This window comes from Rosa rugosa, chromosome 2 (assembly GCF_958449725.1).
Source record: "Rosa rugosa chromosome 2, drRosRugo1.1, whole genome shotgun sequence".
Lineage (NCBI taxonomy): Eukaryota > Viridiplantae > Streptophyta > Magnoliopsida > Rosales > Rosaceae > Rosa > Rosa rugosa.
In genome coordinates, this window is record NC_084821.1 from 16719635 (window position 1) to 16731835 (window position 12201).

At 39.0% G+C, this 12201-nt stretch overlaps 2 protein-coding genes across 2 annotated transcripts; one reads left to right on the top strand and one right to left on the bottom strand.

The window, feature by feature from the left end:
- Positions 1–7455: 7455 nt before the first annotated feature.
- Positions 7456–9575, top strand: LOC133734631 (pentatricopeptide repeat-containing protein At1g07740, mitochondrial). The gene is made up of 2 exons (XM_062162237.1): positions 7456–8927; positions 9022–9575. The coding sequence occupies exons 1-2, from the start codon at positions 7484–7486 to the stop codon at positions 9045–9047; spliced, it is 1470 nt and encodes a 489-aa protein (XP_062018221.1). The 5' UTR covers positions 7456–7483; the 3' UTR covers positions 9048–9575.
- Positions 9576–9760: 185 nt separating this feature from the next.
- On the bottom strand, positions 9761–11972 carry LOC133734632 (B3 domain-containing protein REM9-like). Its single transcript, XM_062162238.1, has 5 exons — positions 11680–11972; positions 11488–11594; positions 10510–10807; positions 10285–10379; positions 9761–10188 (listed from the first exon to the last, which is right to left on the bottom strand). Exons 2-5 carry the CDS (start codon positions 11584–11586, stop codon positions 9907–9909), a joined length of 774 nt encoding a protein of 257 aa, XP_062018222.1. The 5' UTR covers positions 11587–11594; positions 11680–11972; the 3' UTR covers positions 9761–9906.
- Positions 11973–12201: the final 229 nt, after the last annotated feature.

A 12201-nucleotide genomic window follows, 5' to 3' on the forward strand; every position in this document is an offset into this window, starting at 1 on the left:
CTGCCCATTCCATTTAAGGAAGCAACTCATGCTTGATTTCTTTCTAAACTTCCCATCCTTTACTCATAAGGAAAACATGTGTCACACCGTGACAAAATCATATTAATGAAACCCCGACAATTAAATATGAAAATCCACGTCCTTCATGGACAATAAAAGAAAGAACACTTTCAAGTCTCTCTTTTAAGAACCCGTATTCATGAGTCCCAAGTAACCTCACTGTTACCCCCATAAGATACCCCGACAGACATAATAGAGCTCTAACTTATCGTAAGCAATCACTCGACCAAGGCTTGGTTCCCGATAAATATGCCTTGGTCACCATTTGTGACACCCCCCCCCCCCCCCCACACGGCGATCTTTAGACTCTCAGTCTTCAGATCCCTGATCTTCAGACTCAGAGTCTTCAGACCCCCGATACAAGACCAAAACATTTAAAGGAGTCTCGCTGGACTCAAAATGTTACAGCAATCCTAATCACCATCTGTGACCCCCCTCAATACAAAGACCAAAACATTAAGCGAGTTGCACAGGACCTAAAATGTTACCCAAATCCCAATCACCATCTGTGGCTCTCCTCAGTACAAAGACTCAAACATTAAGCGAGTCGCACTGGACTCGAAATGTTACCCAAATCTAATAAAAGATTCCCTGAAATGTCACACCCCAAAACAATAATATGAACTCATTCACAAATACTGCTTGTATCACAACAAATCCACCAATACATATATATTTCACGTAAATAAATAAATAAATATAAGGATGTCCTTAGTTTTTCTTATGTACGAATTTCCGGTTTTCACCCACTTTCCGATCAAATTTTCACATCTTAACCGTTCAGTTTTTAGGTCCTAATGTATAGATCACCTCTGCAAAATTTCAGCCAAATTGGTGATCATTAAGGCATCCAAAACTACAAATTACAACAATGTAAACGAACGGTTCCGGTTCGACAGATTCAGTTCGTTCGTGTAAATTGCACTTTTGGACGCCTTAACGATCACCAAATTGGCTGAAATTTTGCAGAGGTGATCCATACATTAGGACCTAAAAACTGAACGGTTAAGATGTGAAAATGTGATCGGAAAGTGGGTGAAAACAGTAAATTCGTTCCATAGGAAAAACTAAGGACATCCTTACCTGAGAAAAATCCTATATATATATATATATACAGATCCTATCCAGAGCGAAGCTTCACTTTGAAATTAAAATGCGCATTTAGAGTTTAGGGTCACTTTTCGGTTGCATATCTACATCTCGACCATTCTGTTTTTAGGTACTAATGTATAGATCATCTCTACAAATTTTCAGCCAAATTGATGATCGTTAAGGCATTGATAACTGCTTTAAAGATAGTACGGTTCAGGTTAGATAGATTCAGTTTGTCCATTGGTTTAAGAGACTTAGATACCTTAAGGATCATCAATTTGACTGAAAATTTGCAGAGATGATTTATACATTAGTACCTAAAAACTGAACGGTCGAGATATGGATATGCGATCGAAAAGTGACCCTAAACTCTAAATGCGCACTTTAATTTCAAAGCGAAGCTTCGCTCTTGATAAATTCTACCCGCAACCCAGAAAAAGTGCGGACGTCGCTCCTCCGGGCAGCATCAAGGGCCGATGGGCAACGCTGCTTGTGCCGAACTGAACCAGGCTACGATGTCAACCGTCTTCTTGCTACTGGAATCGTCAATCAAGGGTTCGAAGTCAACCTTGATGGTTCTTCCATGGTTTTAGGCGAGCTTGCCGCGTATCACTGAGAATCTGATCACCTTCGCCTTCGCGTTGATGGCTATGCCGTCTGGGATGTCCACAACCTTCATCCAGCAACAGAAACGCTGCCATCGACAACTGATCGAGGCTGGACGAGCGACGTCCGCACTTTTTCTGGGTTGCAAATGTCCGCTTCTAATGGTCATGTACACACATACACACACGTAGTCATTCACTCAGAAATGCCACTAATACCAACTATAGTTTGCAATTAAATAAATAACTCCCAAAATTGTAAGGTAAATCCATTCGTAAATGAACATTGTAAAACTACTCACCTTGAAATTTCCCACTGCGTTTTCACACAACTAGTTAACTCACAGAGCGCACTCTATCAAGCACCTAAGGAAAATACAGTCTCAACTCAATATACGAAACACAATGCGATTAAAGTTCGGAACCCCCATTCGAACCAAAAGCCGAAAGTAACGCCAATCGAGACAAAACTTCATCCGAGACTACCCAAAGTCTCCGGAACACTCCTATGATCAATATGTCAAAATGAGAAGTCGATCCAACGGTCAGATCCTCACGGATCGAAAACCGACATAATCAAAACCACTAAAAACCCTAACATAATCAAACAATCTCCAAATGTTACAAACCATATATCAAAATGCTCGTATCGACGGGTAGATGAAAATAGTGAAAGAAACTTCCTCAACCCCAGCCGCACGCAGGCGGCTGCGCGTGAACCCCACATGCCACCGTGCCAAACTCAACACCAGCTCAATCCAACCGTTCAACATAGATAGCAAAACACAAGGATCAACTTTAATACTTGAGACTTGAGCCAATTCAGCCTAGATCGCTGCCGCAAGCAGAAATACACTATTTATCAAGAATAGAAGTTCCACACTGAAAATCAATCAACCAAACCTCCAAGGACCGAACGAGCATGCTACCAGCAACACAACGCGACTGGATTCAAGTCCAGCTGTCTCCGGAATCGGAAAATCTCGCCAGGTCAGTCGACGTTTAACTTCATGGCTTCAATCTGCCGTGCTCGATCCTGGGCACTAGAGACCACTGTAGGGAGGACCAGAATGAGGAGAGGAAGCGATCTGGGTCGGTGCCGTGGTTGGCGAGCGCCGAAATCAGGAATGACCGTCAGGTCGGGTCTAACGGAAAACTGTCGAATCCTAGGGTTTCTTAAGAGAGAGAACAGAGAGAATGGGTTTCCAAAAAGGGAAACTTTCCAAAAATATTAATTTTGATCTTCCAATTTCAGAAATTTCTATTTATACCAATTCCTCAAAATAGCATAAATTTCCGCTGACCATAACTTTCTCATACGACCTCCGATTTACGTGTGCCGCATGTCCATGAACTCGCATAGAAAGTCAACTCCTTGACCCCTAGAAAATAAAACATTTCGAGTAATTATTCATCCGAAACACTTCCACTACATCCTCGAACCACGAAATCGTCCTAACAATCAACTTAACAATTTCCAAAAAATCATCAGAAATTAATAACGAATTTTTGAGGTATTACATAGTGTCAATCCGACCTAATATAAAACCTGTTGTCATAAATGGGTCTTCATTAGAAAGTGTGATGAGAAAAATGATATTGCAGACTCGCCTTGAAAAATGGCGCAAGGCTTCTCTTAACGCCCTGGAATCGACTATGAGGAGATATATTCTTCCGTAATGGACGTCATTACATTCCATTACCTTGTCAGTTTGGTAGTTTCGGAAAAACTGAACATGCAGCTTATGGATGTGGTCACAGCGTATCTTTATGGGGATCTAGATATGGAAATATACATAAAGGTTCTTGATGAATTTCAGTTACCCAAGTCAAGTGGCTCTAGATCACAGAGCGCATTTGCAATAAGGTTGAAACGCTCACTATATGGAATGAACTATGCCTGTGCTTTGTTTTTAAGGAGACAAGTTCCGGATTTGCAATTTTCGCAGTTTATGTTGATTGCATGAACATCATTGGAACCCTTAATGAGTTCAGGGAAACAGCTGAGCATTTGAAATCCGAGTTTGAAATGAATCGCGGTCGAAACCATGACATACAATGCTTCCTTTGCATTTGCACCTTATGCACATCACTGGAAGTTCACCAGGAAGTTGATCACGTACGAATGAGCTCCTAGGCGGCCATAGCGTAGACAACCTTTCGGCCATCCAAAACCAAGAGTACTTGAGGCTTCTGAGGCTGTTCGCCAAGAAAGCTGAGACTTGCGAATCAGTCAACCTCAGTGAGGAGTGTCGAGGGTTGGCCATAACATCATCGGGCAGATGATGCTGGGAAAATATTCTAGTGCTTCGTTGGCGGAAGAGACGAGGTTGGTGGTCTGGGAGGCGGCCAAGATTTTCAGGGAGTTCAATTTCAGTGAGTTTAATTGAATTTGGAAGAAATTGGATTTGCAGGGATTTCGGAAGAGAACCAAGACCATACATAAGAAGTTCGATGAATTGGTGGATAAGGTGATCGTTGAACGTGAAGAGTTGAGGAAGATGCAGAAGAAAGGCAACACTAGCTACAGAAGAAAAGGATGTCAAGAGCTTTCTTGATATTTTGCTTGATATTTTGGAGGGTGAGAGTAGTGAGAATTTGGTTGAATTTTCAAGAAATCATGTTAAGGGTCTAATCACGGTATAATTCACCCCTATATTTCTTCTAATTAAACCTAATCCTAACCCTAACCCTAACCCTGATCCTAATCTTTCGTAGAATGGTCTTATATATAGTGTATGTGTTATCCTTGCATTTTATAGAATCAAATCCTAAACCCTAGAAGCAAGAAGTTTGGAAAATCACTGTTCATAAACTCAAATTGAAACAAAGTGATCAAATTGTTTGAAATAGAAACTAGGGCTTTGAATCTCACTAGAACAACGCAATTGAAGATTTAGAAGCCATTTCAGTCAAAGGCAAATCAAATCCTAAACCCTAGAAGCAACAAGTTTGGAAAATCACTGTTCATAAACTCAAATTGAAACAAAGTGATCAAATTGTAAGAAAAAGTAACTAGAGCTTTGAATCTCACTAGAACAATGCATTTAAAGATGTAGAAGTCATTTCAGTAAAAGACAAATTCGGAAAATCACTGTTCAAAAACTCAAATTGAAACAAGGGTTTAGGATTTGATTTGGCTTTGACTGAAATGGCTTCTAAATCTTCAAATGCGTTATTCTAGTGAGATTCAAAGCCCTAGTTACTTTTTCAAACAATTTGATCACTTTGTTTCAATTTGAGTTTATGAACAGTGATTTTCCAAATTTGGCTTTTACTGAAATGGCTTCGCTTCTACATCTTTAAATGCGTTGTTCTAGTGAGATTCAAAGCCCTAGTTTCTATTTCAAACAATTTGATCACTTTGTTTCAATTTGAGCTTATGAACAATGATTTTCCAAATTTGGCTTTTACTGAAATGGCTTCTACATCTTTAAATGCGTTGTTCTAGTGAGATTCAAAGCCCTACTTACTTTTTCTTACAATTTGATCACTTTGTTTCAATTTGAGTTTATGAACAGTTATTTTCCAAACTTCTTGCTTCTAGGGTTTAGGATTTGATTTGTCTTTGACTGAAATGGCTTCTAAATCTTCAAATGCGTTGTTGACGATTAGTCGGAGAATTGGATGTTCTCAATCTTTCCTACATCCAAGCCATCATAAAATAATCATTTAGGCTACACCCACCATTGACTTTAGTAGCAAGAAAATGTGTAGAACAATATAAGGTTGGCAAATATGTCATTGCCAAAGACATTTGGGCCATCGGAAGAGATCCTAAGAATTGGGAAAAGCCATTAGAGTTTTGTCCTGAAAGATTCTTACAACTTGATGGGGACAACAAGGCAAATGCAATAGATGTTAGAGGACAACAGTTTCAATTTCTTCCATTCGAATCCGGAAGGAGGATATGTACGTCCTGGTATAACCCTAACCATGAAAATGCTACCTGGGCTACTTGCAGCTATAATTCAATGCTTTGATTGGAAAGTTGTTGGGACACATTGCAAGAAGATGCATAATGAGAATAACGTTCTTGAAATGGATGAAAAACAGGCATTCACGACCAGTGGCGGACACAGAAATTTTTGTGAGTGGGGGCAAAAAAAAAGGTTGAACAAACAAATATAAAATACTACAATGAATGAAACATAATTTTTCAATCTTTCGATAATGGTTTCAATGAATACATATTCCAACTTTCTAACAGATAAAATCAAACTCTTATAAATTAGAAATATAAAATTAAGGAGAGAAAGACTTGTAGACCTTTTTTTTTTTGGATAAGTGAGTTAAGGGAAAAATTACCCCTTAACTCGAAATTTTATTGAAAATAAACGAAAAAAGAACAATAGAGAAAGATGCACGAGGCCAAAAATTTTCTCACAAATAAAAGACAATGTAGAGAACTAAAAACTCTGTTAAAAATAACTCGAATAAAGGCTAATTCACAGCTCAAAATAAGCTTCAAGCAACTTGAATTATTAGAAGAGGCATCTGCTCTACTCCCCAACAATAGAAGATAAAACATCAGCCTTGTGACTCCAGATGTCTCATAGTCCCACAATAACGTCCCACAAAGAAAACTCATATGCATGAGTTTTTTACTTTTTTTATTGTAGTCCTGCAGCTGCAGACTTTTGACCCACCAAGGGAATGTATGCATACAAAGCCAAACGCTTGCATACATTTACACGTGTAGGTTTCCTTAGTTTAATTGTTGTGACTTGTGAGGCAGCAGATTACTCAATAGTCATGGGGCAGCAGCAGCATATTCCTCTTCCTCTGGGGGCAAAAACCGATGAACATAACATATATATGAAGCTGCTGAGCAAATGAAAAGAATCCACTGGGGGCAGTAGCCCCCACTCGTCCCTATGTGAATCACGACTCCGAGGAAATATGATCTTGTTTGTGTACGTTCCAGTAGCCCGCTTCAACCCCCTTAGTATTCTTCATCCATAAAATGAGATTTGAAATGTTGGTCTCAAGTTTACTGTGTCCGTTTATATGTAGTCTTTGTATTGAATAAAGACAAACTTCGGTTTGTGTATTAATTTTGAACTTTGATGCTGCAGGAATAGCATGTCGGAATAACTTGAGTTTACAAGCGATAAACTCTAAAAATATAGTTTTGGAGTCCACAAGAGAATTTAAGAAAAACTCTATTTTTTTTTATTTTTTATAATGTTATGAAAGATGATGGTCTGCAACAGTTTAACAACCAACCTAACAATCCCAAAGATTAAATTAAAAATAAAGCCAAAAATAATTAAAAGTCTAAAATTCGGCAAAAATAGAAAAACCCAGGTTTGAGGCCCTAAACGACCTCAGATGCCCGAAAAAGTTCATACATCATAACAAAGCAATGAGTATCGCTAATGCCGTTCCCTTTTTGGAAAGATATAATAACCAGCGATCAGACACTGAACGCCTAATTTGAATAGTACTAGATTTGCCTTTTCTATGCCAAATCCATTCGTCAATCTTTCTAGCCATCTGTCCTCCTACATTACGTAATAGGCACATGGTGCATGTGAGGTTACTAGAAATTGAAGACCTAGGCGGACATTGCTGGTAAGTGAAATTGAAGGCCTAGGCGGATATTGCCAGAGAATTCAGTATCTATACTATTATTAATTTACAATTTTTTTTTATTTTTTGAAATTCATTAATTTACAATTCTACTAAAGTGAAAAGTTTGACCTCAACTGGAAAATGGCAAAATGGGTATAACACCCGCTGCCATTTCATTCCATCCGTCTCTACCTGGAAATCAAAATTCTTTCCTTCCCGCCTCCATGTTCCATTCAAGAGCCAAAGCTTTAAATCAAGCACAATCAAACCTTCTCCTCCATTGGAGCAATCGCACAAAACTCCAACCATACCACACTCTCCGTCGACCCAACAAACCGAAGACCAAGCCTCGCCGCGAACGGCCTCACAGAGACGCCGCAAAGCCTCGCAAGCCCATACATTTCGTCTCCGATGTCAAAGAAGTTCAGGGCCCAGAAGATGCCTTGTCTCTCTTCCGAGAGTACCACGAAATGGGCTTCAAACACGACTACCCCTCTTACTCTGCTCTCATCTATAAGCTGGCTCGTAATCGAAACTTCGAAGCCGTTGAGACCATTCTTGGCCATGTACGAGACAGAAACATTCACTGCAAAGATACCCTTTTCATTGCTCTAATTCAACATTATGGGAAGGCCAAGTTGGTAGAGAAAGCCATTGAGCTTTTCCACCAAATCAATTCTTTTAATTGCGTCCGTACATTGCAGTCTTTCAATTCACTGCTTAATGTGCTTGTTGATAGTGACAGGTTTTCCGATGCCGATGAGATCTTCGGTCGGTGTAATCAAATGGGTTTTCGGCCGAATTCGATTTCGTATAACATAATGATAAAGGGGTGGCTCAAGAAAGGTGAATTGGATGAAGCACGCAAGGTGTTCGATGAAATGCTTGAGAGAAAAGTGCAGCCTAGTGTGGTGACGTATAACAGTCTGATAGGGTTCTTCAGTAGAAAGGGTGAGTTGGAGGAAGCTACTGGTTTGCTCGAGGATATGAGACAGAAAGGGAAGTACCCGAATGCTGTAACATATGCATTATTGATGGAAGGTTTGTGCATGGTAGGAAAGTATGAGGAAGCAAAGAAGATGATGTTTGATATGGAGTATCGGGGTTGTAAACCACGGCTTGTGAATTATGGTGTTTTGATAAGTGATCTTGGAAGAAGAGGGAAGATTGAGGCGGCAAAATCTTTACTGCAGGAAATGAAGAAAAGGCGGTTTAAGCCGGATGTTGTGATTTATAACATATTGATTAATTTTCTGTGCAAGGAAGGTAGGGCTATAGAGGCTTATAAAGTCTTGATTGAAATGCAAGTTGGAGGTTTCGAGCCTAATGCGGCCACATACAGGATGATGGTTGATGGGTTTTGTCAGATTGAAGATTTTGAGGGAGGGCTGAAGGTTTTGATTGCCATGTTGAAAAGTAAACACTGTCCTCGGTTGAAAACATTTGAGTGCTTGGTTACAGGACTATTGAAGTGCGGGAATGTTGATGGTGCTTGTTTTGTCTTGGAGGAGATGGAAAACATAAATATGCAATTATGTTGCGAAGCTTGGGAAGCACCAGTTGTTGATGCTTGTGGTAAGGACATTGTTGCAGGTGAGAAAATGACTGAAGTCATATCTGCCCACTAATAATTGTCAAGAAAGAGACGATCACAGCCATTTTGTCATCAATTTGGTTTCTGTTTCAGGGATGGTACTATTCACACATAAATGACTGGCGGCGAGATCTTTGTTTCAGTGAAATGAGCAGTTTTAACATTTATTGGGCTTGGCAATAGTAAACTAAACTTCATCCACCAGAGAAACATATTGCTGCTTGGCCCTTAGGTTAGAGCAAAAGTAGTGCCTTTTCAGGTAATAGGAAGGAGAAGATAAGATTTGTTCTTTTTGTGGAGTCAGGTGTTAGACGCTCTTGTGAACTGAGCTATGCCTACTGGTATGGTTCAGGGGAAAGAGGAACTGAAAAAGCTTTGTTAAAGAACTAAAACATGTCACCAATGTCGTGGATTTTTTACTCTGATCTCCATGTCAGGGTCTCAGGAAACTCTTCTAGTGGTACTTGTGGTTCTAAAAGTGGTTAAGTGAGCATTCAAACTAAGCTACTCTACAGCTCTACACCCAACTGGAAGGCTTCTGGGAGTAGAGGAGGTTTTGTTGAGGAGTTACATTGTTGATGTGAAGTCTAGTTCCTAATTGGCTCTAGCAATGCTTGTGGTGCAAATAAATTTGATGGGCATGCAAAACTGAAGTCATTTGTATCTAGTATCTACTGGTGGATTCGAGGAAAGAGGGGAAAGCTTTGTTACAATTTGTCAATAAGTTCATTGTTGATTAAAGCCGGCGTTAATTCAGAGCTAACTAGCTGAAGCAAATGTTTAACCTTTGTCTACCTACAGAACATGCATATCTTACATTCTTACCTCTGTATCAAATTTTGCTTTCAATAAAAAGTACCTTGTATTGAAAGGAAATGGAAATGCTGGAATTATAGATTTTTTCGCTAATTCATCATGTTCTGCGAAATAACAGATGAGAAGGAGGTAGAAGCATAACAAACTACAGTCTTTCTACTATCAGCCCACATGCATCTCTTTATTAGCTCGGAATATGTGAACCAAGAATGTAAGTTTAGGGCACTCCTTTATCAGCTCCAACGCACAAGCATCCCCTACTTGCAGCTTATTTTCCGCCGCAAACTTTGTCCAACCACTGCAGATTTTTGCATAGTCTTTGTTCATGCATAAGTAGACAGAGCACTTAGCAGACCAGGTTTTCCCATTTGGAATCTGTAGCTTGATTTTGCGAGTAGCGCCTGTTGCACTGATATTTTCATTCACAAAGGTTGCATTCAATTTCTGCACACAACAGAAGAAGAAAAAATGTAAATAAAGGAAGCCATATCTGCATCTTCTCTTACTTTAAGGACGGGTGGTTGTTAACAAAGAGCTTACCAAACCCCTTAACAGGTAGGAGGGTTGCATTCTGACAGCAAGACATGGATGGTTGGATTTGAACCTCTTAGCTCTTGTAAAGGCTTCATCACCTCCTGTCCAATTTCCAGGATTCAACTCCATGGGGTAAGCCCCAAATACAAAATAGATTAAACCTCAAGAAAACATCTGAATGATCACTTACACAAACTTCAAAGTTCTTTTTTATTTTTCATATATAAATACCTCTACGAAACTTGGAATCCTCTTGATGGCTTGATTTGAATGGATAATCTATCTCCAACCACCTCTTATTGAAAATACGTACTTGGAAACCTGAATCGAAGCCTTTGTGGGTAAAAAATATGAAGCATCCTTGTTCTAGGGAATAAAAGTTGGCAAATTCTAGCCATCCCTTTTTCAACCAAACGCTGCCATTGCTCCTTTTGAGTTCCATTGGCCACATAGAACCTTTCGGATCAGTGAGGACTACTGAGCGTCCCAGGAAATCTTCATAGTTCCTCGCAACATAACCTTCAATTTCCTATAACGAACTTCCTCAAATTAAGATGTAGAATATACAGACACATATGTGCATCTAACAAAAACGAGACAATCATTTAAATTATCCCTAATCAAAACCTACATTTTAGTTTTTAACACACAAATGCACATGGGCTGTGGTAATTATCGAACATGCTTCCGATGTGCATTGGTTTAATTAACTGTTTTACTCAATCAGGCAAGCTAAGCACAAGTACTCTTCAAAGATTTGAAGGGGAAAGGCATGGAGTTAAACAAAACACGGTGGACAAGTAAATCAAAACCAGTCACGTTTGATCAACCAGTTTTTTTCCCTAGAGGGTAAAAGGCATTTCTTCCTAAGTAATTAAGTAAATTTAAGTACAGTCACATTATAACAATTTATAATTAAACCTCAATCCTTATAATTCTTCAAAGAAAAAAAGAATTAAAGAAATTGAAGCTAAAGATTGTAACTATTCTAGACATCTAGACCAACAAGATAACAAATCTAAAACAAACAAATTTAACAAACTATGATATTAGTATATTACAATAGGAAATCTAATAAACAGAGCATAAGCCAAGAACATAAAGCGGTTCCAAACTTTGAAGTTGAAACAAGATGAGAGACGCAGTAAAAGTTTTCAACTAATACAAAAAGCAGATTATGAGAAAGATTAAGCGAAGGTTTAAACGTACAAGCATCCCATCTTCAAGAGCCTCATCCACAACAACCTTGAAGAAGCTTGGAGAGGCAACTCCTTTAGCACTGCTCTTTCTCCTGCTCGAAGAAGCCATCACAAGTCCTACAACAATGAAAACGATGGGGCTTTTTGTTTGGGAGGAGAAACAACAATTTCGAGAGAGAGTGAGAGAGTGAGAGAGAGCGACCTTAATACACATCGTTTACAATGAAATCTTCAATACATTTATTGGCCTCCTGCATTCGTTGTACTTCAATACATTTATTGGCCTTCTGCATTCTTTGTACTACAAGGTGTAAAGGCTGTGGAAAAATCCTCAGTGTACAAAAAGCTTGCTGAAATAAAATCTTTAATATTTCAAATGAATAAAAAGCATTGATTTGAACTCTGCTTGGCCTTGAATGCATAGAAAGAGTTAAATGTCTATGAAGAAATGGGTGGTTCAGTAAGGGTAGAAGTTAACTCAGCTTTAGAAAACCCCAAAGAAAAGAAATACCATTTCAGTGTAATATCTCTTCTGATTCCGAATCTGATAGCGATAATATTCAGTACGTAGACATCTCTGTGTGGTCCAATGTGTGAAAGACCAACCAAAGATACAAATGGGTCCAAGCCTGCAATTTAAAGAAAGGTTCATTACTTTGAGCTGTGAATTTTAGAAGTATAGGGTCAAATGTGGAAACATGAAGACAAGTTTCTAAAGTTTGTA

What these genes read in the sequence shown, in the direction of transcription:
- LOC133734631 (XM_062162237.1), top strand. Translation starts at nt 7,484, where the DNA reads ATGGGTATAACACCCGCTGCCATTTCATTCCATCCGTCTCTACCTGGA. An exon ending in TGGTAAGGACATTGTTGCAG is followed by an intron (nt 8,928 to 9,021) that starts GTGAGAAAATGA and finishes TTTCTGTTTCAG; the next exon opens with GGATGGTACTATTCACACAT.
- LOC133734632 (XM_062162238.1), bottom strand. Translation starts at nt 11,586, where the DNA reads ATGGCTTCTTCGAGCAGGAGAAAGAGCAGTGCTAAAGGAGTTGCCTCT. An exon ending in CTCTTGAAGATGGGATGCTT is followed by an intron (nt 10,808 to 11,487) that starts GTACGTTTAAAC and finishes AGTTCGTTATAG; the next exon opens with GAAATTGAAGGTTATGTTGC. An exon ending in GGATTCCAAGTTTCGTAGAG is followed by an intron (nt 10,380 to 10,509) that starts GTATTTATATAT and finishes GAAATTGGACAG; the next exon opens with GAGGTGATGAAGCCTTTACA.